Source organism: Salmo trutta, chromosome 38 (genome assembly GCF_901001165.1).
Source record: "Salmo trutta chromosome 38, fSalTru1.1, whole genome shotgun sequence".
Taxonomy (NCBI): Eukaryota; Metazoa; Chordata; class Actinopteri; order Salmoniformes; family Salmonidae; genus Salmo; species Salmo trutta.
Window position 1 is genome coordinate 29212573 of NC_042994.1, and position 25129 is coordinate 29237701.

The following is a 25129-nucleotide window of genomic DNA, read 5'->3' on the forward strand; positions in this document are numbered from 1 at the left end:
TTGACTCACTTAAGAAAGCATGTCTCCTACGTTTCTGTTTTCCAGAGTGCTTTGCAGGTAGAATTACCCCCTGAACCGTTCCGTACTGTCCGAAGGCCTTGCAGAGGTCCTCTTCACAGAGTCCGGCAGTCTTAGCATGTAGCCTCGCTCCAACATTGGCTTCGGCTGCTATCTCTGCTAACATAGTTTTCGCTTTGAGCAGAGTGCCATTGACTTCAGCTGAGAGCTCTACTAGCTTAGCAAATTTAGCTTTAGCATGTAGCCCAGGTCCATTCGCTTCAGCTAGCTTAGCTTTAGCATTTAGAAAAGTTCCATTGACTTTCTCTAAGAGCCCTGAATGGTTCGCTTTAGCGTGTAGCCTAGCTCTATTGACCTTAGCTGGGAGTGCTGCTATGTTAGCATTTAGCCCAGTGCCATTGACTTTAGCTGCTGCGTTAGCATTTAGCCCAGTCCCATTGATTTTGGCTGCAAGCCGTGCTGTTTTAGCATTAGCCTTTAGCCCTGCGGCGTAGATGACGTTAGCATTTAGCGGGTCATCCTGCAGGCAACTCAGGAAGACGTCCAGATCCAGCATGGACTCCTTTACAGGTCTCTGGACCTGACAGGTAGGAGAGAGATATAACACACATTAGATTTAGAAAGAGCATGAGCAACAAGACCAAAGGGGTGAATTACTTATATGAAAAAAGGACAGAGTGGGAGAAAGAGAGTGGGGAGACAGACAAAGTGTGAAAGAGACAGACAGAGAGGCAGGGCAGAAAGCGATAGAGATTGAGAGAGACAGAAAGTAAAAAAAAGAGAGGCAGAAAAACCAGACAGATACATAGAGAGGGGGTTAGGAGAGAGAAACATAGAGTAAGAGAGGTTGATAAACAGAAAACGAGAGAGCGATAGATCCAGACCTTGAGGATGTGTCGGGTGTGTAGCAGTGTTCCGTTGAGCATCTCTACAGCCAGCACAGCTCCCTCCAGCAGCTCAAACTCTACCTCTGCATGCACCTGCCGAGTCATCACAGGGTCAAAGGTCAAACTCACATTTATGAGGCACATATACTCATAGGAAAGTAATCTTGATTACTGGTCACCAACTCTGGACCTCATCAAGACTTTGATTAGTGGAATCAGGTGTTCGTGCTGGTCCGATGAAGCGGATGCTAAGCTACTGTTTCACTAGCACAGACTGGAATATGTTCCGGGATTCATCCAATAACATTGAGGAGTTTAGCACATCAGTCAGTACCTCCGTTATTAAGTGCATCGACGACTAAGTCATCGCCACAGTGACTAAGTACGTACCCCAACCAGAAGCCATGGATTATAAGCAACATCTGCATTGAGCTGAAGGCTAGAGCTGCCGCTTTCAAGGAGCGGGACATTAATCTCGAGGCTTATAAGAAATGCTGCTACGACATTCGACGAGCCATCAAACAGGCAAAGCATCAATACCGGACTAAGATCGAATCCTCTACGCCAGCTCTGATGCTCGAGGGAAGTGACAGGGCTTGCAAACTATCACAGATTACAAAGCCAAACCCAGCCACAAGCTGCCCAGCGACGCAAGATTACCAGACAAGCTAAATTTGCTTCTATGCCCACTTTGAGGCAAGCAACACTGAACCATGCATGAGCGCACCAGTTGTAAGTAAGTAAGACCGAGTAAGACCTTTTTAAATAGGTTAACATTCGCAGGGCCAGACGGAATACCAGGACGCATACTCAGAGCATGCGCTGACCATCTGGCAAGTGTCTTTACTGACATTTTCAACCTAACCCTGTCTGTAATAGCAACTTGTTTCAAGCCAACCACCATTGTCCCCGTGCCTAAAACCTCCCAGGTAACCTGCCTAAATGACTATCGCCCAGTACCACTCACATGTATAGCCATGAAATGCTTTGAAAGGCTGGTCATTGCTCACATCAACACCATCATCCCAGACACCCTGGACCCACTCCAATTCACATACCCAACAGATACACAGATGACTCAATCTCTATTGCACTCCACACTGCCCTCACCCATCTGGACAAAAGGATTACCTACCGGCATGTAAGAATGCTGTCCATTGACTACAGCTCAGCATTCAACACCATAGTCACCTCCAAACTCATCACCAAGCTCAGGACCCTGGGACTAAACACCTTCCTCTGCAACTGGATCTGAACTTCCTGATGGGCCGGCTCCAGGCGTTAAGGGTAGGCAACAACACATCCGCTACGCTGACCATCAACATGGGCCGCTCGGGTGTGTGCTTAGTTCCATCATGTATTCATTGTTCACCCACGACTGTGTGGCCGCGCACGAGTCCCAACACCATCATCAAATTTACCTGATGACACGACGGTGGTAGGACTGATCACCGACGATGATGAAGCAGCCTATAGGGAGGAGACCCGAGGCCTGGCCATGTGGTGCCAGGACAACAACCTCTCCCTCAACGTCAGAAAGACAAAGGAGCTGATGGTGGAGTACAGGAAACGGAGGGGTGAGCACTCCCCCATTCACATCAATGGGGCTGTAGTGGAGCAGGTTGAGAGCTTCCAAGTTCCTCAGTATCCACATTACTAAGGAATGAACATGGTCCACCCACACAGTTGTGACGATGGCACGACAGCGCCTCTTCCCCCTCAGGAGGCGGAGAAGATTTGGCATGGGGCCCTCAGATCCTCAAAGTTCTACAGCTACACCATCTTGAGCATGTATTGACCCTCTGGGCAGAATAAACTTGGTTTGAGCTTTCATATTGTCCATTGAGTTTTAACTCTGAAAATTAGAACCTAACAGCACACACACTACATACACCCAGACACACCCACACCCCAGCACACTACATACACCCAGACACACACACTCACACCCCATTTACACACTACATACGCCCAGACACACACGCCCAGACACACACACTCACCCCAGCACACACTACATACGCCCAGACACACACACTCACACCCAGCACACACTACATACGCCCAGACACACACACTCACACCCCAGCACACACTACATACGCCCAGACACACACACTCACACCCCAGCACACACTACATACGCCCAGACACACACACTCACACCCCAGCACACACTACATACGCCCAGACACACACACTCACACCCCAGCACACACTACATACGCCCAGACACACACACTCACACCCCAGCACACACTACATACGCCCAGACACACACACTCACACCCCAGCACACACTACATACGCACAGACACACACACTCACACCCCAGCACACACTACATACGCCCAGACACACACACTCACACCCCAGCACACACTACATACGCCCAGACACACACACTCACACCCCAGCACACACTACATACGCACAGACACACACACACACCCCAGCACACACTACATACGCCCAGACACACACACACACACACTCACACCCCAGCACACACTACATACGCCCAGACACACACACACACTCACACCCCAGCACACACTACATACGCCCAGACACACACACACACTCACACCCCAGCACACACTACATACGCCCAGACACACACACACTCACACCCCAGCACACACTACATACGCCCAGACACACACACACTCACACCCCAGCACACACTACATACGCCCAGACACACACACACTCACACCCCAGCACACACTACATACGCCCAGACACACACACACACTCACACCCCAGCACACACTACATACGCCTAAACGCACACACTCACACCTCAGCACACACTACATACGCCCAGACACACACAACATGCATGCTGATGCCACATACCACGAACCCCAGAGGAGCCTTATTGTTATTATAAACTGGTTGCCAATGTAATTAGAAGGGTAAAACTGAATGTTTTGTCATACGGTTTGATATACCACGGTTTACAGCCAATCAGCATTCAGGGCTCGGACCAGCCAGTTTTATAAGATTCGTTATTCACTGAGTATTTATTCCTTCTTTCACTTTCTATATGTTTAGTTTATTCATTTGACCATAAAAAAAAAACAAGCACACAAAACTTAAGCCATACATGCACATGAATAAAATCATGGAGTCTGGGACTTATTTCACAAAGTCTGGGACTTATTTCCATTGTGGTCCTCTTGAGACAAGCTGGCTAGACAAGATCAAACAGTATGGCAGAGAAATAATACAACAGAAACAGAAGAAGAACATCTATCTCATCATTGCAGTTACATCATAGGGGTTGTTCATATGGGCACAGAGGACATCAAACATATTTTTACTTTATTTTTAAAGCTGCCCAGAGAGGACGTTGTTTTTATGGGCAGAGGCAACTCATTCCATTCTGAGGCTCCAGTATACAAGAAAGTACCTTTCCCAGCATTGCTCCTGAACCTGTATAAGCACACATCAGCAACACCTGATCTGGTGCTGTGATTGTGTGCATCCCTAACACGAGGAAAGTAATCACTTAGATATCTGGGCGCAGGACCATAAATACTCCTGTAAAACCAAACCTAGTCTAATCTAGGATCATGTAACATGTTTGTTACCTCTGCGCTGTTGGAAAAGAACCTATAAGTAAGCATTTCACTATTAGTCTACACCTGTTGTTTACAAAGCATGTGACAAATAACATGTGATTTGGATGGAACAAAAGCCTGTACCCATTGGAGATCCCTGGGCCAGTACTCATAAAGCCCCTCTGAGAAGGAGTGCTGATCTAGGATCAGCTTTGCCTTTTAGGTTGTAATTAATGGACAAGGGGGACCTGATCCTAGATCAGCTCTACCGTGGTAATGAATGGACAAGGGGGACCTGATCCTAGATCAGCTCTACTGTGGTAATGAATGGACAAGGGGGACCTGATCCTAGATCAACTCTACTGTGGTAATGAATGGACAAGGGGGACCTGATCCTGGATCAGCACCACCGTGGTAATGAATGGACAAGGGAGACCTGATCCTGGATCAGCTCTACTGTGGTAATGAATGGACAAGGGGGACCTGATCCTAGATCAGCACTACCGTGGTAATGAATGCACAAGGGGGACCTGATCCTGGATCAGCTCTACTGTGGTAATGAATGGACAAGGGGGACCTGATCCTGGATCAGCACTACCGTGGTAATGAATGGACAAGGGGGACCTGATCCTGGATCAGCACTACTGTGGTAATGAATGGACAAGGGGGACCTGATCCTGGATCAGCACTACTGTGGTAATGAATGGACAAGGGGGACCTGATCCTGGATCAGCACCACCGTGGTAATGAATGGACAAGGGAGACCTGATCCTGGATCAGCTCTACTGTGGTAATGAATGGACAAGGGGGACCTGATCCTAGATCAGCACTACCGTGGTAATGAATGCACAAGGGGGACCTGATCCTGGATCAGCTCTACTGTGGTAATGAATGGACAAGGGGGACCTGATCCTGGATCAGCACTACCGTGGTAATGAATGGACAAGGGGGACCTGATCCTGGATCAGCACTACTGTGGTAATGAATGGACAAGGGGGACCTGATCCTGGATCAGCACTACTGTGGTAATGAATGGACAAGGGGGACCTGATCCTAGATCAGCACCACTGTGACGCTTTATGGCTTCTTATATTTGGTCACGTACCCTCTGAGTAGCATCCAGCAGCCTGACAGCCCGTACTTTTCCACAGCTCCTGAACAGCCTCCTCACATCCCTCTCTGTGTAGTCGCTAGGCAACGGCCCTGCAAACACCACACACATCTCTCTCAGACGCTGAGACATCTGGAACACACGACATGACATGACACACACGACACACACATACAAAGTTCATTTAGACAGATATGAAATCAACAGTAGGCGCCCCCTATTGTATACAGTAGGCTCCCCCTATTGGAATATAAAGTCATTACAGCTGACGGGACTTGTTCAGTATACAGTAGGCCCCCCCTATTGGAATATAAAGTCATTACAGCTGACGGGACTTGTTCAGTATATAGTAGGCTCCCCCTATTGGAATATAAAGTCATTACAGCTGACGGGACTTGTTCAGTATACAGTAGGCCCCCCCTATTGGAATATAAAGTCATTACAGCTGACGGGACTTGTTCAGTATACAGTAGGCTCCCCCTATTGGAATATAAAGTCATTACAGCTGACGGGACTTGTTCAGTATACAGTAGGCCCCCCCTATTTGAATATAAAGTCATTACAGCTGACGGGACTTGTTCAGTATACAGTAGGCTCCCCCTATTGGAATATAAAGTCATTACAGCTGACGGGACTTGTTCAGTATACAGTAGGCTCCCCCTATTGGAATATAAAGTCATTACAGCTGACGGGACTTGTTCAGTATACAGTAGGCTCCCCCTATTGGAATATAAAGTCATTACAGCTGACGGGACTTGTTCAGTATACAGTAGGCCCCCCCTATTGGAATATAAAGTCATTACAGCTGACGGGACTTGTTCAGTATATAGTAGGCCCCCCTATTGGAATATAAAGTCATTACAGCTGACGGGACTTGTTCAGTATACAGTAGGCCCCCCCTATTGGAATATAAAGTCATTACAGCTGACGGGACTTGTTCAGTATACAGTAGGCCCCCCCTATTGGAATATAAAGTCATTACAGCTGACGGGACTTGTTCAGTATACAGTAGGCCCCCCCTATTGGAATATAAAGTCATTACAGCTGACGGGACTTGTTCAGTATACAGTAGGCCCCCCCTATTGGAATATAAAGTCATTACAGCTGACGGGACTTGTTCAGTATACAGTAGGCTCCCCCTATTGGAATATAAAGTCATTACAGCTGACGGGACTTGTTCAGTATACAGTAGGCTCCCCCTATTGGAATATAAAGTCATTACAGCTGACGGGACTTGTTCAGTATACAGTAGGCCCCCCCTATTGGAATATAAATTCATTACAGCTGACGGGACTTGTTCAGTATACAGTAGGCCCCCCCTATTGGAATATAAAGTCATTACAGCTGACGGGACTTGTTCAGTATATAGTAGGCCCCCCTATTGGAATATAAAGTCATTACAGCTGACGGGACTTGTTCAGTATACAGTAGGCCCCCCCTATTGGAATATAAAGTCATTACAGCTGACGGGACTTGTTCAGTATACAGTAGGCTCCCCCTATTGGAATATAAAGTCATTACAGCTGACGGGACTTGTTCAGTATACAGTAGGCCCCCCCTATTGGAATATAAAGTCATTACAGCTGACGGGACTTGTTCAGTATACAGTAGGCCCCCCCTATTTGAATATAAAGTCATTACAGCTGACGGGACTTGTTCAGTATATAGTAGGCCCCCACTATTGGAATATAAAGTCATTACAGCTGACGGGACTTGTTCAGTATACAGTAGGCCCCCCCTATTGGAATATAAAGTCATTACAGCTGACGGAACTTGTTCAGTATACAGTAGGCCCCCCCTATTGGAATATAAAGTCATTACAGCTGACGGGACTTGTTCAGTATATAGTAGGCCCCCCCCTATTGGAATATAAAGTCATATGATAGCCAGAGAGGTAGACAGATTCATACCGTGTGGTAGACAGAGAGGTAGACAGATTCATACCGTGTGGTTGTGATTAGAGGTCGACCGATTATGATTTTTCAACGCCGATACCGATTATTGGAGGACCAAAAAACCCGCTGCCGATTTATTTATTTTTTACTAATAATAAAATGTCAATTATTATTTTTTTGTAATAATGACAATTACAACAATACTGAATGAAATGAACACTTATTTTAACTTAATATAATACATCAAAATCAATTTAGTCTCAAATAAATAATGAAACATGTTCAATTTGGTTTAAATGCCAAAGCAAAGTGTTGGAGAAGAAAGTAAAAGTGCAGTATGTGCCATGTAAAAAAGCTAACGTTTAAGTTCGTTGCTCAGAACATGAGAACATATGAAAGCTGGTGGTTCCCTTTAACATGAGTCTTCAATATTCCCAGGTAAGAAGTTTTAGGTTGAGGTTATTATAGGACTATTTCTCTCTATATGATTTGTATTTCATATACCTTTGACTATTGGATGTTCTAATAGGCACTTTAGTATTGCCAGCCTAATCTCAGGAGTTGATGGGTTTGAAGTCATTAACAGCCCAATGCTTGAAGCATTGCGAAGAGCTGCTGGCAAACGCAGTAAAGTGCTGTTTGAATGAATGCTTACGAGCCTGCTGCTGCCTACCAACGCTCTGTCAGACTGCTCTATCAAATCATAGACTTAATTATAATATAGTAACACACAAATACGAGCCTTAGGTCATTAATATGGTCAAATCCGGAAACTATCATTTCGAAAACAAAACGTTTATTCTTTCAGTGATGGATGCCACCCGTTATCTAACGGGTGGCATCCATAAGTCTAAATATTGCTGTTACACTGTACAACCTTCAATGTTATGTCATAATTATGTAAAATTCTGGCAAATTAGTTCGCAACGAGCCAGGAGGCCCAAACTGTTTCATATACTCTGACTCTGCGTGCAATGAACGCAAGAGAAGTGACACAATTTCCCTAGTTAAAAGAAATTCATGTTAGCAGGCAATATTAACTAAATATGCAGGTTTAAAAATATATACTTGTGTATTGATTTTAAGAAAGGCGTTGATGTTTATGGTTAGGTACACATTGGTGCAACGACAGTGCTTTTTTCGCGAATGCGCTTGTTAAATCATCACCCGTTTGGCGAAGTAGGCTGTGATTCAATGACGAATTAACAGGCACCGCATCGATTATATGCAACGCAGGACAAGCTAGTTAACCTAGTAATATCATCAACCATGTGTAGTTAACTAGTGATTATGTTAAGATTGATTGTTTTTTATAAGATAGTTTAATGCTAGCTAGCAACTTACCTTGGCTCCTTGCTGCACTCACATAACAGGTAGTCAGTCTGCCAAGCAGTCTCCTCGTGGAATGCAATGTAATCGTCCATAGTCCAAAAATGCAGATTACCGATTGTTATGAAAACTTGAAATCGACCCTAACTAATCGGCCATTCCGATTAATCGGTCGACCTCTAGTAGTGATATGATAGCCAGAGAGGTAGACAGATTCATACCGTGTGGTAGTGATAGATATGACAGATAGACAGATTCATACCGTGTGGTAGTGATAGATATGACAGATAGACAGATTCATACCGTGTGGTAGTGATAGATATGACAGACAGAGAGGTAGACAGATTCATACAGTGTGGTAGTGATAGATATGACAGACAGAGAGGTAGACAGATTCATACCGTGTGGTAGTGATAGATATGACAGATAGACAGATTCATACCGTGTGGTAGTGATAGATATGACAGATAGACAGATTCATACCGTGTGGTAGTGCTGGTCAGTAGAGATCATAGACGTCAGATGGTCAGAGAAGGAAGACAACTGGACAACGCTGAACGAGTGAGACTCTAGTCCTCTTTTAAAGGAAGACAGGACCTAGAGGAGAGAATGAGGGATAGTTAGGGTGGAGAGTTTAGGAGGTAGGGTGGAGGGTTAAAGGTTAAGAGGTAGGGTGGAGGTTAGGAGGTAGGGTGGAGGTTAGGAGGTAGGGTGGAGGGTTAGGAGGTAGGAGGGGTTGGAAGGTTGGAGGTAGGGTGGAGGGTTAGGAGGTAGGAGGGGTAGGAAGGTTGGAGGTAGGGTGGAGGGTTAGAGGTAGGGTGGAGTTTAGGAGGTAGGGTGGAGGTTAGGAGGTAGGGTGGAGGGTTAGGAGGTAGGAAGGTTGGAGGTAGGGTGGAGGGTTAGAGGTTAGGAGGTAGGGTGGAGGTTAGGAGGTAGGGTGGAGGTTAGGAGGTAGGGTGGAGGTTAGGAGGTAGGGTGGAGGGTTAGGAGGTAGGAAGGTTGGAGGTAGGGTGGAGGGTTAGGAGGTAGGAAGGTTGGAGGTAGGGTGGAGGGTTAGAGGTAGGTTGGAGGTTAGGAGGGTTTAGGAGGTAGGGTGGAGTTTAGGAGGGAGGGGTAGGAAGGTTGGAGGGTTAGGAGGGAGGGTGGAGGTTAGGAGGTAGGGTGGAGGTTAGGAGGTAGGGTGGAGGTTAGGAGGTAGGGTGGAGGGTTAGGAGGTAGGAGGGGTAGGAAGGTTAGAGGTAGGTTGGAGGTTAGGAGGGTTTAGGAGGTAGGGTGGAGTTTAGGAGGGAGGGGTAAGAAGGTTGGAGGGTTAGGAGTGAGGGTGGAGGGTAAGGGAGGTAGGTGGAGGGTTGGAGGTAGGGTGGAGTTTAGGAGGGAGAGTTAGGAGGGGTGGAGGTAGGAGGGTTAGGAGGTAAGAGGGAGGGTACTTTTCATACTGGTCCCCAGTGGGAATTGAACCCACAACCCTGGCATTGCAAGTGCCATGCTCTACCAACTGAGCCCCATGGAACCCCCTGACCCATCACACGTCTCACCTCTCTGTCTGAGCTGTGCCACTGCTGATTGGATAGATCCAGGGTGATGTCAGCACGCTTCCCTATAAACACGGCTGATTGGCCAGAACTCTTCAGGGCCTGGGCAAACCTGAGAGAGAGAGAGCTATAGTAATGTTGTTACTACAAGAGGAAAAGGAGAGCCACACTCTAGGAGCTCAGATGCAATCATTTATTAACCATTTCCACAGACAAGCTGTCTTCATCACCCTTTTCCAGGTGTTCTACTCCCCGAGCCAGCACCTCTCCTAAACAGGTGTTCTACTCCCCTAGCCAGCACCTCTCCTAAACAGGTGTTCTACTCCCCTAGCCAGCACCTCTCCTAAACAGGTGTTCTACTCCCCTAGCCAGCACCTCTCCTAAACAGGTGTTCTACTCTGCTAGCCAGCACCTCTCCTAAACAGGTGTTCTACTCTGCTAGCCAGGACCTCTCCTAAACAGGTGTTCTACTCCGTTAGCCAGCACCTCTCCTAAACAGGTGTTCTACTCCCCGAGCCAGCACCTCTCCTAAACAGGTGTTCTACTCCCCGAGCCAGCACCTCTCCTAAACAGGTGTTCTACTCCCCGAGCCAGCACCTCTCCTAAACAGGTGTTCTACTCCCCTAGCCAGCACCTCTCCTAAACAGGTGTTCTACTCCCCTAGCCAGCACCTCTCCTAAACAGGTGTTCTACTCCCCTAGCCAGCACCTCTCCTAAACAGGTGTTCTACTCCCCTAGCCAGCACCTCTCCTAAACAGGTGTTCTACTCCCCGAGCCAGCACCTCTCCTAAACAGGTGTTCTACTCCCCTAGCCAGCACCTCTCCTAAACAGGTGTTCTACTCATCTAGCCAGCACCTCTCCTAAACAGGTGTTCTACTCCGCTAGCCAGCACCTCTCCTAAACAGGTGTTCTACTCCCCTAGCCAGCACCTCTCCTAAACAGGTGTTCTACTCCCCTAGCCAGCACCTCTCCTAAACAGGTGTTCTACTCCCCTAGCCAGCACCTCTCCTAAACAGGTGTTCTACTCCCCTAGCCAGCACCTCTCCTAAACAGGTGTTCTACTCCGCTAGCCAGCACCTCTCCTAAACAGGTGTTCTACTCCCCGAGCCAGCACCTCTCCTAAACAGGTGTTCTACTCTGCTAGCCAGCACCTCTCCTAAACAGGTGTTCTACTCCCCTAGCCAGCACCTCTCCTAAACAGGTGTTCTACTCCCCTAGCCAGCACCTCTCCTAAACAGGTGTTCTACTCCCCTAGCCAGCACCTCTCCTAAACAGGTGTTCTACTCCCCTAGCCAGCACCTCTCCTAAACAGGTGTTCTACTCTGTTAGCCAGCACCTCTCCTAAACAGGTGTTCTACTCTGTTAGCCAGCACCTCTCCTAAACAGGTGTTCTACTCTGTTAGCCAGCACCTCTCCTAAACAGGTGTTCTACTCTGTTAGCCAGCACCTCTCCTAAACAGGTGTTCTACTCCCCTAGCCAGCACCTCTCCTAAACAGGTGTTCTACTCTGTTAGCCAGCACCTCTCCTAAACAGGTGTTCTACTCCCCTAGCCAGCACCTCTCCTAAACAGGTGTTCTACTCTGCTAGCCAGCACCTCTCCTAAACAACTGTTCTACTCTGCTAGCCAGCACCTCTCCTAAACAGGTGTTCTACTCTGCTAGCCAGCACCTCTCCTAAACAGGTGTTCTACTCCGCTAGCCAGCACCTCTCCTAAACAGGTGTTCTACTCCGCTAGCCAGCACCTCTCCTAAACAGGTGTTCTACTCCACTAGCCAGCACCTCTCCTAAACAGGTGTTCTACTCCCCTAGCCAGCACCTCTCCTAAACAGGTGTTCTACTCTGCTAGCACCTCTCCTAAACAGGTGTTCTACTCCCCTAGCCAGCACCTCTCCTAAACAGGTGTTCTACTCTGCTAGCACCTCTCCTAAACAGGTGTTCTACTCCCCTAGCCAGCACCTCTCCTAAACAGGTGTTCTACTCCCCGAGCCAGCACCTCTCCTAAACAGGTGTTCTACTCCTCTAGCCAGCACCTCTCCTAAACAGGTGTTCTACTCCCCGAGCCAGCACCTCTCCTAAACAGGTGTTCTACTCTGCTAGCCAGCACCTCTCCTAAACAACTGTTCTACTCCCCTAGCCAGCACCTCTCCTAAACAGATGTTCTACTCCCCTAACCAGCACCTCTCCTAAACAGGTGTTCTACTCCCCTAGCCAGCACCTCTCCTAAACAGGTGTTCTACTACTCCGCTAGCCAGCACCTCTCCTAAACAGGTGTTCTACTCTGCTAGCCAGCACCTCTCCTAAACAGGTGTTCTACTCTGCTAGCCAGCACCTCTCCTAAACAGGTGTTCTACTCCCCTAGCCAGCACCTCTCCTAAACAGGTGTTCTACTCCGCTAGCCAGCACCTCTCCTAAACAGGTGTTCTACTCTGCTAGCCAGCACCTCTCCTAAACAGGTGTTCTACTCCCCTAGCCAGCACCTCTCCTAAACAGGTGTTCTACTCCCCGAGCCAGCACCTCTCCTAAACAGGTGTTCTACTCTGTTAGCCAGCACCTCTCCTAAACAGGTGTTCTACTCCGTTAGCCAGCACCTCTCCTAAACAGGTGTTCTACTCCCCTAGCCAGCACCTCTCCTAAACAGGTGTTCTACTCCCCTAGCCAGCACCTCTCCTAAACAGGTGTTCTACTCCCCTAGCCAGCACCTCTCCTAAACAGGTGTTCTACTCCCCTAGCCAGCACCTCTCCTAAACAGGTGTTCTACTCCCCTAGCCAGCACCTCTCCTAAACAGGTGTTCTACTCCCCGAGCCAGCACCTCTCCTAAACAGGTGTTCTACTCCTCTAGCCAGCACCTCTCCTAAACAGGTGTTCTACTCCCCGAGCCAGCACCTCTCCTAAACAGGTGTTCTACTCTGCTAGCCAGCACATCGCCTAAACAACTGTTCTACTCCCCTAGCCAGCACCTCTCCTAAACAGATGTTCTACTCCCCTAACCAGCACCTCTCCTAAACAGGTGTTCTACTCCCCTAGCCAGCACCTCTCCTAAACAGGTGTTCTACTCCGCTAGCCAGCACCTCTCCTAAAAAGGTGTTCTACTCCGCTAGCCAGCAACTCTCCTAAACAGGTGTTCTACTCTGCTAGCCAGCACCTCTCCTAAACAGGTGTTCTACTCCCCTAGCCAGCACCTCTCCTAAACAGGTGTTCTACTCCCCTAGCCAGCACCTCTCCTAAACAGGTGTTCTACTCCCCGAGCCAGCACCTCTCCTAAACAGGTGTTCTACTCTGTTAGCCAGCACCTCTCCTAAACAGGTGTTCTACTCCGTTAGCCAGCACCTCTCCTAAACAGGTGTTCTACTCCCCTAGCCAGCACCTCTCCTAAACAGGTGTTCTACTCCCCTAACCAGCACCTCTCCTAAACAGGTGTTCTACTCCCCTAGCCAGCACCTCTCCTAAACAGGTGTTCTACTCTGCTAGCCAGCACCTCTCCTAAACAGGTGTTCTACTCTGCTAGCCAGCACCTCTCCTAAACAGGTGTTCTACTCCCCTAGCCAGCACCTCTCCTAAACAGGTGTTCTACTCTGTTAGCCAGCACCTCTCCTAAACAGGTGTTCTACTCTGTTAGCCAGCACCTCTCCTAAACAGGTGTTCTACTCCCCGAGCCAGCACCTCTCCTAAACAGGTGTTCTACTCTGCTAGCCAGCACCTCTCCTAAACAGGTGTTCTACTCCCCTAGCCAGCACCTCTCCTAAACAGGTGTTCTACTCCCCTAGCCAGCACCTCTCCTAAACAGGTGTTCTACTCCCCTAGCCAGCACCTCTCCTAAACAGGTGTTCTACTCCCCTAGCCAGCACCTCTCCTAAACAGGTGTTCTACTCTGTTAGCCAGCACCTCTCCTAAACAGGTGTTCTACTCTGTTAGCCAGCACCTCTCCTAAACAGGTGTTCTACTCTGTTAGCCAGCACCTCTCCTAAACAGGTGTTCTACTCTGTTAGCCAGCACCTCTCCTAAACAGGTGTTCTACTCCCCTAGCCAGCACCTCTCCTAAACAGGTGTTCTACTCTGTTAGCCAGCACCTCTCCTAAACAGGTGTTCTACTCCCCTAGCCAGCACCTCTCCTAAACAGGTGTTCTACTCTGCTAGCCAGCACCTCTCCTAAACAACTGTTCTACTCTGCTAGCCAGCACCTCTCCTAAACAGGTGTTCTACTCTGCTAGCCAGCACCTCTCCTAAACAGGTGTTCTACTCCGCTAGCCAGCACCTCTCCTAAACAGGTGTTCTACTCCCCTAGCCAGCACCTCTCCTAAACAGGTGTTCTACTCCCCTAGCCAGCACCTCTCCTAAACAGGTGTTCTACTCCACTAGCCAGCACCTCTCCTAAACAGGTGTTCTACTCCCCTAGCCAGCACCTCTCCTAAACAGGTGTTCTACTCTGCTAGCACCTCTCCTAAACAGGTGTTCTACTCCCCTAGCCAGCACCTCTCCTAAACAGGTGTTCTACTCTGCTAGCACCTCTCCTAAACAGGTGTTCTACTCCCCTAGCCAGCACCTCTCCTAAACAGGTGTTCTACTCCCCGAGCCAGCACCTCTCCTAAACAGGTGTTCTACTCCTCTAGCCAGCACCTCTCCTAAACAGGTGTTCTACTCCCCGAGCCAGCACCTCTCCTAAACAGGTGTTCTACTCTGCTAGCCAGCACCTCTCCTAAACAACTGTTCTACTCCCCTAGCCAGCACCTCTCCTAAACAGATGTTCTACTCCCCTAACCAGCACCTCTCCTAAACAGGTGTTCTACTCCCCTAGCCAGCACCTCTCCTAAACAGGTGTTCTACTCCGCTAGCCAGCACCTCTCCTAAACAGGTGTTCTACTCTGCTAGCCAGCACCTCTCCTAAACAGGTGTTCTACTCTGCTAGCCAGCACCTCTCCTAAACAGGTGTTCTACTCCCCTAGCCAGCACCTCTCCTAAACAGGTGTTCTACTCCGCTAGCCAGCACCTCTCCTAAACAGGTGTTCTACTCTGCTAGCCAGCACCTCTCCTAAACAGGTGTTCTACTCCCCTAGCCAGCACCTCTCCTAAACAGGTGTTCTACTCCCCGAGCCAGCACCTCTCCTAAACAGGTGTTCTACTCTGTTAGCCAGCACCTCTCCTAAACAGGTGTTCTACTCCGTTAGCCAGCACCTCTCCTAAACAGGTGTTCTACTCCCCTAGCCAGCACCTCTCCTAAACAGGTGTTCTACTCCCCTAGCCAGCACCTCTCCTAAACAGGTGTTCTACTCCCCTAGCCAGCACCTCTCCTAAACAGGTGTTCTACTCCCCTAGCCAGCACCTCTCCTAAACAGGTGTTCTACTCCCCTAGCCAGCACCTCTCCTAAACAGGTGTTCTACTCCCCGAGCCAGCACCTCTCCTAAACAGGTGTTCTACTCCTCTAGCCAGCACCTCTCCTAAACAGGTGTTCTACTCCCCGAGCCAGCACCTCTCCTAAACAGGTGTTCTACTCTGCTAGCCAGCACCTCTCCTAAACAACTGTTCTACTCCCCTAGCCAGCACCTCTCCTAACAGATGTTCTACTCCCCTAACCAGCACCTCTCCTAAACAGGTGTTCTACTCCCCTAGCCAGCACCTCTCCTAAACAGGTGTTCTACTCCCCTAGCCAGCACCTCTCCTAAACAGGTGTTCTACTCCGCTAGCCAGCACCTCTCCTAAACAGGTGTTCTACTCTGCTAGCCAGCACCTCTCCTAAACAGGTGTTCTACTCCCCTAGCCAGCACCTCTCCTAAACAGGTGTTCTACTCCCCTAGCCAGCACCTCTCCTAAACAGGTGTTCTACTCCCCGAGCCAGCACCTCTCCTAAACAGGTGTTCTACTCTGTTAGACAGCACCTCTCCTAAACAGGTGTTCTACTCCGTTAGCCAGCACCTCTCCTAAACAGGTGTTCTACTCCCCTAGCCAGCACCTCTCCTAAACAGGTGTTCTACTCCCCTAACCAGCACCTCTCCTAAACAGGTGTTCTACTCCCCTAGCCAGCACCTCTCCTAAACAGGTGTTCTACTCTGCTAGCCAGCACCTCTCCTAAACAGGTGTTCTACTCTGATAGCCAGCACCTCTCCTAAACAGGTGTTCTACTCCCCTAGCCAGCACCTCTCCTAAACAGGTGTTCTACTCCGCTAGCCAGCACCTCTCCTAAACAGGTGTTCTACTCCGCTAGCCAGCACCTCTCCTAAACAGGTGTTCTACTCCCCTAGCCAGCACCTCTCCTAAACAGGTGTTCTACTCCGTTAGCCAGCACCTCTCCTAAACAGGTGTTCTACTCCGTTAGCCAGCACCTCTCCTAAACAGGTGTTCTACTCCCCTAGCCAGCACCTCTCCTAAACAGGTGTTCTACTCCCCTAGCCAGCACCTCTCCTAAACAGGTGTTCTACTCCCTAGCCAGCACCTCTCCTAAACAGGTGTTCTACTCCCCTAGCCAGCACCTCTCCTAAACAGGTGTTCTACTCCCCTAGCCAGCACCTCTCCTAAACAGGTGTTCTACTCCCCTAGCCAGCACCTCTCCTAAACAGGTGTTCTACTCCCCTAGCCAGCACCTCTCCTAAACAGGTGTTCTACTCTGTTAGCCAGCACCTCTCCTAAACAGGTGTTCTACTCTGTTAGCCAGCACCTCTCCTAAACAGGTGTTCTACTCCCCTAGCCAGCACCTCTCCTAAACAGGTGTTCTACTCTGTTAGCCAGCACCTCTCCTAAACAGGTGTTCTACTCTGTTAGCCAGCACCTCTCCTAAACAGGTGTTCTACTCCCCTAGCCAGCACCTCTCCTAAACAGGTGTTCTACTCTGCTAGCCAGCACCTCTCCTAAACAACTGTTCTACTCTGCTAGCCAGCACCTCTCCTAAACAGGTGTTCTACTCTGCTAGCCAGCACCTCTCCTAAACAGGTGTTCTACTCCGCTAGCCAGCACCTCTCCTAAACAGGTGTTCTACTCCCCTAGCCAGCACCTCTCCTAAACAGGTGTTCTACTCCCCTAGCCAGCACCTCTCCTAAACAGGTGTTCTACTCCACTAGCCAGCACCTCTCCTAAACAGGTGTTCTACTCCCCTAGCCAGCACCTCTCCTAAACAGGTGTTCTACTCCCCTAGCCAGCACCTCTCCTAAACAGGTGTTCTACTCCCCTAGCCAGCACCTCTCCTAAACAGGTGTTCTACTCCCCTAGCCAGCACCTCTCCTTAACAGGTGTTCTACTCCCCTAGCCAGCACCTCTCCTAAACAGGTGTTCTACTCTGCTAGCCAGCACCTCTCCTAAACAGGTGTTCTACTCCCCTAGCCAGCACCTCTCCTAAACAGGTGTTCTACTCCCCTAGCCAGCACCTCTCCTAAACAGGTGTTCTACTCCCCGAGCCAGCACCTCTCCTAAACAGGTGTTCTACTCCCCTAGCCAGCACCTCTCCTAAACAGGTGTTCTACTCCCCTAGCCAGCACCTCTCCTAAACAGGTGTTCTACTCCGCTAGCCAGCACCTCTCCTAAACAGGTGTTCTACTCCCCGAGCCAGCACCTCTCCTAAACAGGTGTTCTACTCTGCTAGCCAGCACCTCTCCTAAACAGGTGTTCTACTCCCCTAGCCAGCACCTCTCCTAAACAGGTGTTCTACTCCCCTAGCCAGCACCTCTCCTAAACAGGTGTTCTACTCCCCTAGCCAGCACCTCTCCTAAACAGGTGTTCTACTCCCCTAGCCAGCACCTCTCCTAAACAGGTGTTCTACTCTGTTAGCCAGCACCTCTCCTAAACAGGTGTTCTACTCTGTTAGCCAGCACCTCTCCTAAACAGGTGTTCTACTCTGTTAGCCAGCACCTCTCCTAAACAGGTGTTCTACTCTGTTAGCCAGCACCTCTCCTAAACAGGTGTTCTACTCCCCTAGCCAGCACCTCTCCTAAACAGGTGTGCTACTCTGTTAGCCAGCACCTCTCCTAAACAGGTGTTCTACTCCCCTAGCCAGCACCTCTCCTAAACAGGTGTTCTACTCTGCTAGCCAGCACCTCTCCTAAACAACTGTTCTACTCTGCTAGCCAGCACCTCTCCTAAACAGGTGTTCTACTCTGCTAGCCAGCACCTCTCCTAAACAGGTGTTCTACTCCGCTAGCCAGCACCTCTCCTAAACAGGTGTTCTACTCCCCTAGCCAGCACCTCTCCTAAACAGGTGTTCTACTCCCCTAGCCAGCACCTCTCCTAAACAGGTGTTCTACTCCCCTAGCCAGCACCTCTCCTAAACAGGTGTTCTACTCTGCTAGCACCTCTCCTAAACAGGTGTTCTACTCCCCTAGCCAGCACCTCTCCTAAACAGGTGTTCTACTCCCCGAGCCAGCACCTCTCCTAAACAGGTGTTCTACTCCTCTAGCCAGCACCTCTCCTAAACAGGTGTTCTACTCCCCGAGCCAGCACCTCTCCTAAACAGGTGTTCTACTCTGCTAGCCAGCACCTCTCCTAAACAACTGTTCTACTCCCCTAGCCAGCACCTCTCCTAAACAGATGTTCTACTCCCCTAACCAGCACCTCTCCTAAACAGGTGTTCTACTCCCCTAGCCAGCACCTCTCCTAAACAGGTGTTCTACTCCGCTAGCCAGCACCTCTCCTAAACAGGTGTTCTACTCTGCTAGCCAGCACCTCTCCTAAACAGGTGTTCTACTCTGCTAGCCAGCACCTCTCCTAAACAGGTGTTCTACTCTGCTAGCCAGCACCTCTCCTAAACAGGTGTTCTACTCCCCTAGCCAGCACCTCTCCTAAACAGGTGTTCTACTCCGCTAGCCAGCACCTCTCCTAAACAGGTGTTCTACTCTGCTAGCCAGCACCTCTCCTAAACAGGTGTTCTACTCCCCTAGCCAGCACCTCTCCTAAACAGGTGTTCTACTCCGTTAGCCAGCACCTCTCCTAAACAGGTGTTCTACTCCCCTAGCCAGCACCTCTCCTAAACAGGTGTTCTACTCCCCTAGCCAGCACCTCTCCTAAACAGGTGTTCTACTCCCCTAGCCAGCACCTCTCCTAAACAGGTGTTCTACTCCCCTAGCCAGCACCTCTCCTAAACAGGTGTTCTACTCCCCTAGCCAGCACCTCTCCTAAACAGGTGTTCTACTCCCCTAGCCAGCACCTCTCCTAAACAGGTGTTCTACTCCCCGAGCCAGCACCTCTCCTAAACAGGTGTTCTACTCCTCTAGCCAGCACCTCTCCTAAACAGGTGTTCTACTCCCCGAGCCAGCACCTCTCCTAAACAGGTGTTCTACTCTGCTAGCCAGCACCTCTCCTAAACAACTGTTCTACTCCCCTAGCCAGCACCTCTCCTAAACAGATGTTCTACTCCCCTAACCAGCACCTCTCCTAAACAGGTGTTCTACTCCCCTAGCCAGCACCTCTCCTAAACAGGTGTTCTACTCCGCTAGCCAGCACCTCTCCTAAACAGGTGTTCTACTCCGCTAGCCAGCACCTCTCCTAAACAGGTGTTCTACTCTGCTAGCCAGCACCTCTCCTAAACAGGTGTTCTACTCCCCTAGCCAGCACCTCTCCTAAACAGGTGTTCTACTCCCCTAGCCAGCACCTCTCCTAAACAGGTGTTCTACTCCCCGAGCCAGCACCTCTCCTAAACAGGTGTTCTACTCTGTTAGCCAGCACCTCTCCTAAACAGGTGTTCTACTCCGTTAGCCAGCACCTCTCCTAAACAGGTGTTCTACTCCCCTAGCCAGCACCTCTCCTAAACAGGTGTTCTACTCCCCTAACCAGCACCTCTCCTAAACAGGTGTTCTACTCCCCTAGCCAGCACCTCTCCTAAACAGGTGTTCTACTCTGCTAGCCAGCACCTCTCCTAAACAGGTGTTCTACTCTGCTAGCCAGCACCTCTCCTAAACAGGTGTTCTACTCCCCTAGCCAGCACCTCTCCTAAACAGGTGTTCTACTCCGCTAGCCAGCACCTCTCCTAAACAGGTGTTCTACTCCGCTAGCCAGCACCTCTCCTAAACAGGTGTTCTACTCCCCTAGCCAGCACCTCTCCTAAACAGGTGTTCTACTCCGTTAGCCAGCACCTCTCCTAAACAGGTGTTCTACTCCGTTAGCCAGCACCTCTCCTAAACGGGTGTTCTACTCCCCTAGCCAGCACCTCTCCTAAACAGGCTTTCTACTCCCCTAGCCAGCACCTCTCCTAAACAGGTGTTCTACTCCCCTAGCCAGCACCTCTCCTAAACAGGTGTTCTACTCCCCTAGCCAGCACCTCTCCTAAACAGGTGTTCTACTCCCCTAGCCAGCACCTCTCCTAAACAGGTGTTCTACTCCCCTAGCCAGCACCTCTCCTAAACAGGTGTTCTACTCTGTTAGCCAGCACCTCTCCTAAACAGGTGTTCTACTCTGTTAGCCAGCACCTCTCCTAAACAGGTGTTCTACTCCCCTAGCCAGCACCTCTCCTAAACAGGTGTTCTACTCTGTTAGCCAGCACCTCTCCTAAACAGGTGTTCTACTCCCCTAGCCAGCACCTCTCCTAAACAGGTGTTCTACTCTGCTAGCCAGCACCTCTCCTAAACAACTGTTCTACTCTGCTAGCCAGCACCTCTCCTAAACAGGTGTTCTACTCTGCTAGCCAGCACCTCTCCTAAACAGGTGTTCTACTCCGCTAGCCAGCACCTCTCCTAAACAGGTGTTCTACTCCCCTAGCCAGCACCTCTCCTAAACAGGTGTTCTACTCCCCTAGCCAGCACCTCTCCTAAACAGGTGTTCTACTCCACTAGCCAGCACCTCTCCTAAACAGGTGTTCTACTCCCCTAGCCAGCACCTCTCCTAAACAGGTGTTCTACTCCCCTAGCCAGCACCTCTCCTAAACAGGTGTTCTACTCTGCTAGCCAGCACCTCTCCTAAACAGGTGTTCTACTCCCCTAGCCAGCACCTCTCCTAAACAGGTGTTCTACTCCCCTAGCCAGCACCTCTCCTAAACAGGTGTTCTACTCCCCTAGCCAGCACCTCTCCTAAACAGGTGTGTTTCTTTCGCCTCCAGGCTAATACAAGAGGAACCACATATGGACAAGAGGGGAAGGGTTTCTTGGTCGTACCTGTTGTTGTTGTGTGTAGATGTTGCTCTGTTGACAGGAGGCTGGTACATGGTAGGACTCCCACCCCACAGCTCTTCACAATACAGCTCCACCACCTGATACAGAACACACAGTCTGGTTACACAGCCTGGGAGTCTGTGTGTGTACCTGTCGTGGTTCAGTGTGTGTGTGTGTGTGTGTGTGTGTGTGTGTGTGTGTCGTGTACCTGTCGTGGTTCAGTGTGTGTGGTGTACCTGTCGTGGTCCAGTGTGTGTGTGTGTTGTGTACCTGTCGTGGTCCAGTGTGTGTGTGTGTCGTGTACCTGTCGTGGTTCAGTGTGTGTGTGTGTGTCGTGTACCTGTCGTGGTTCAGTGTGTGTGTGTGTGTCGTGTACCTGTCGTGGTTCAGTGTGTGTGTGTGTGTGGTGTACCTGTCGTGGTTCAGTGTGTGTGTGTGTGTGGTGTACCTGTCGTGGTTCAGTGTGTGTGTGTGTGTGGTGTACCTGTCGTGGTTCAGTGTGTGTGTGTGTGTGTGTGTGTGTGGTGTACCTGTCGTGGTCCAGTGTGTGTGTCGTGTACCTGTCGTGGTCCAGTGTGTGTGTGTGTGTGTCGTGTACCTGTCGTGGTCCAGTGTGTGTGTGTGTGTGTCGTGTACCTGTCGTGGTCCAGTGTGTGTGTGTGTGTGTGTCGTGTACCTGTCGTGGTCCAGTGTGTGTGTGTGTGTGTGTGTGTCGTGTACCTGTCGTGGTCCAGTGTGTGTGTGTGTGTGTGTGTCGTGTACCTGTCGTGGTCCAGTGTGTGTGTGTGTGTGTGTGTCGTGTACCTGTCGTGGTCCAGTGTGTGTGTGTGTGTGTCGTGTACCTGTCGTGGTCCAGTGTGTGTGTGTGTCGTGTACCTGTCGTGGTCCAGTGTGTGTTGTGTGGTCGTGTAACCTGTCGTGGGTCCAGTGTGTGTGTGTGTGTGTGTTTCGTGTACCTGTCGTGGTCCAGTGTGTGTGTGTGTGTCGTGTACCTGTCGTGGTCCAGTGTGTGTGTGTGTGTGTCGTGTACCTGTCGTGGTCCAGTGTGTGTGTGTGTGTGTGTGTCGTGTAACCTGTCGTGGTCCAGTGGTGTTGTGTGTGGTGTGTGTGTCGTGTACCTGTCGTGGTCCAGTGTTGTGTGTGTGTGTGTGTGTCGTGTACCTGTCGTGGTCCAGTGTGTGTGTGTGTGTGTGTGTCGTGTACCTGTCGTGGTCCAGTGTGTGTGTGTCGTGTACCTGTCGTGGTCCAGGTGTGTGTGTGTGGTGTCGATAGTACCTGTCGTGGTCCAGTGTGTGTGTGTGTCGTGTACCTGTCGTGGTCCAGTGTGTATGTGTGTGTGTGTCGTGTACCTGTCGTGGTCCAGTGTGTGTGTGTGTGTGTGTGTGTGTGTCGAGTACCTGTCGTGGTCCAGTGTGTGTGTGTGTGTCGTGTACCTGTCGTGGTCCAGTGTGTGTGTGTGTGTGTGTCGTGTACCTGTCGTGGTCCAGTGTGTGTGTGTGTGTGTGTCGTGTACCTGTCGTGGTCCAGTGTGTGTGTGTGTGTGTGTCGTGTACCTGTCGTGGTCCAGTGTGTGTGTGTGTGTGTGTCGTGTACCTGTCGTGGTCCAGTGTGTGTGTGTGTGTCGTGTACCTGTCGTGGTCCAGTGTGTGTGTGTGTGTCGTGTACCTGTCGTGGTCCAGTGTGTGTGTGTGTGTGTCGTGTACCTGTCGTGGTCCAGTGTGTGTGTGTGTGTCGTGTACCTGTCGTGGTCCAGTGTGTGTGTGTGTGTTGTGTACCTGTCGTGGTCCAGTGTGTGTATGTCTGTGGTGTACCTGTCGTGGTCCAGTGTGTGTGTCGTGTACCTGTCGTGGTCCAGTGTGTGTGTCGTGTACCTGTCGTGGTCCAGTGTGTGTGTGTGTGTGTCGTGTACCTGTCGTGGTCCAGTGTGTGTGTGTGTGTGTGTCGTGTACCTGTCGTGGTCCAGTGTGTGTGTGTGTGTCGTGTACCTGTCGTGGTCCAGTGTGTGTGTGTGTGTCGTGTACCTGTCGTGGTCCAGTGTGTGTATGTCTGTGGTGTACCTGTCGTGGTCCAGTGTGTGTGTCGTGTACCTGTCGTGGTCCAGTGTGTGTGTCGTGTACCTGTCGTGGTCCAGTGTGTGTGTCGTGTACCTGTCGTGGTCCAGTGTGTGTGTCGTGTACCTGTCGTGGTCCAGTGTGTATGAAGTACTGGGCCAGTTCCAGGGCAGCCTGGGCGTCCTCTGTGGGGTCATGACCCTTCCTCTCCTCCGTCTGGATCTGCTTCCTGTGGGTCCCAAACATAAGAGTTGGATGAAGTTGCCCCTAGACACTGATCTTGGGTCAGTTTAGCATTTCCCCCACTAATGGTTAAGGTTAGGGGAGGGGGAAGCTGATCCTAGATCTGTACCTAGGGAAAAATTCACCCCAGAGCAGAAACACAAACATGCTGCAGTTCTTACCTATTATGGAGCGCAGCGGTCAGTTGTCAGTGTGTGTGTTGTGAAAATGAACTCACTTGAGCACGGTCTCAGCCAGCACCTTGAGTTTAAACCTCTGTCCAAACTCTCTCCTGTACAGCAGGGAGGTGTCAATCACATGGGGGTGGATCAGCTGGGAGGAGACAACACAACAAGTCAGGGCTTAGAGGTCAGGGGTCAGCTGAGACGAGACAACAGGTCATAGATCAGGGGTTTTGAGGTCAGGGGTCAGCTGACACGAGACAACAGGTCACAGTTCAGGGGTTTTGAGGTCAGGGGTTAGCTAAGACGAGACCGGGTCGAATTCATTAGCGCTCACAGTAGCGAAACGCTTTTCAATGGAAAACAAAAAACAAGGGTTTCTTATTTGACAAATTCAGGTAGGTCCCTCCCCGTTTTGGCCCGTTTAGTTCCTAGTGAATATGACCTATGTGTGTATTCCAGATAGAAATGAATAGATCTGACATGATTCCTATTCTACCTGACAGTCATATCTGTTCTACAACATACATTTCTATCTGAACGTTCTGTAATGTTATATTCTCCTGAACAGGCCTCGGGCATTGCTGCTAGCTGCCATTGCAACCACTATCGTCATGGCTACATTGGTAAACCACGGCGACTCACGTTCAGGGCCCTGAGGTCGTTGTCAAGGGAGTGGCCAACCAGGACCGCGTCCCGGGGCAACACTTTCTTGAGCTTTGATTGGACTTCTCTTAGGGTGGTGGTGATTGGCTGCAGCATTGCACGGGTGATACCAGAGAACCTATCAGGGGAGAGGAGAGGTTACGTACAGATATTGAGAAGCAAACACGCACATACACACGTAAACACACACACACACACACTCAGCTTACTGTGTAAGGTAGTTGAGGATGCGGTTGGGAGGTTTGACCAGCTCGTCCAGAACACAGCTCCCTCTGCTGTCTACTAGAGAAATACGCGTCAGCTCGTTGCCCCGTTCTGTCAGACACTACACACACACACACACACACCACACACACACACACACACACACACACACACACACACACACACACACACACACACACACACACACACACACACACACACACACGTTAGACACCAAGCAATAACTAAAGAACAGGAGGTTTCATCTACCGTTTATAAAATCTATGAATGATATGACATGAATATGGGATGTCACAAATGGCACCCTATTCCCTATATAGTACACTACTTTTAACCAGAGCCCTATGGCACCCTATTCCCTATATAGTGCACTACTTTTAA

General features: G+C 50.0%; 1 protein-coding gene and 1 non-coding gene across 3 annotated transcripts in view; both read right to left on the bottom strand.

The window, feature by feature from the left end:
* Positions 1–25129, bottom strand: part of LOC115178157 (RNA exonuclease 5-like) — a 29206-nt gene that overhangs the window by 1755 nt on the left and 2322 nt on the right. The window contains exons 7-16 of one of the 2 annotated variants that reach the window (XM_029739198.1): positions 24733–24848; positions 24503–24641; positions 23914–24008; positions 23580–23682; positions 21406–21500; positions 10345–10468; positions 9293–9406; positions 5580–5717; positions 903–998; positions 10–598 (exon numbers count right to left, since the gene is read on the bottom strand). In XM_029739198.1, coding sequence (XP_029595058.1) covers positions 10–598; positions 903–998; positions 5580–5717; positions 9293–9406; positions 10345–10468; positions 21406–21500; positions 23580–23682; positions 23914–24008; positions 24503–24641; positions 24733–24848 — 1609 coding nt within the window. The remainder of the gene's footprint in view (positions 1–9; positions 599–902; positions 999–5579; positions 5718–9292; positions 9407–10344; positions 10469–21405; positions 21501–23579; positions 23683–23913; positions 24009–24502; positions 24642–24732; positions 24849–25129) is intronic. The other variant, XM_029739199.1, reaches the window with a different exon arrangement.
* Positions 10246–10321, bottom strand: trnaa-ugc (transfer RNA alanine (anticodon UGC)). Its single transcript has one exon. It is a non-coding gene; the product is annotated as a tRNA-Ala (tRNA).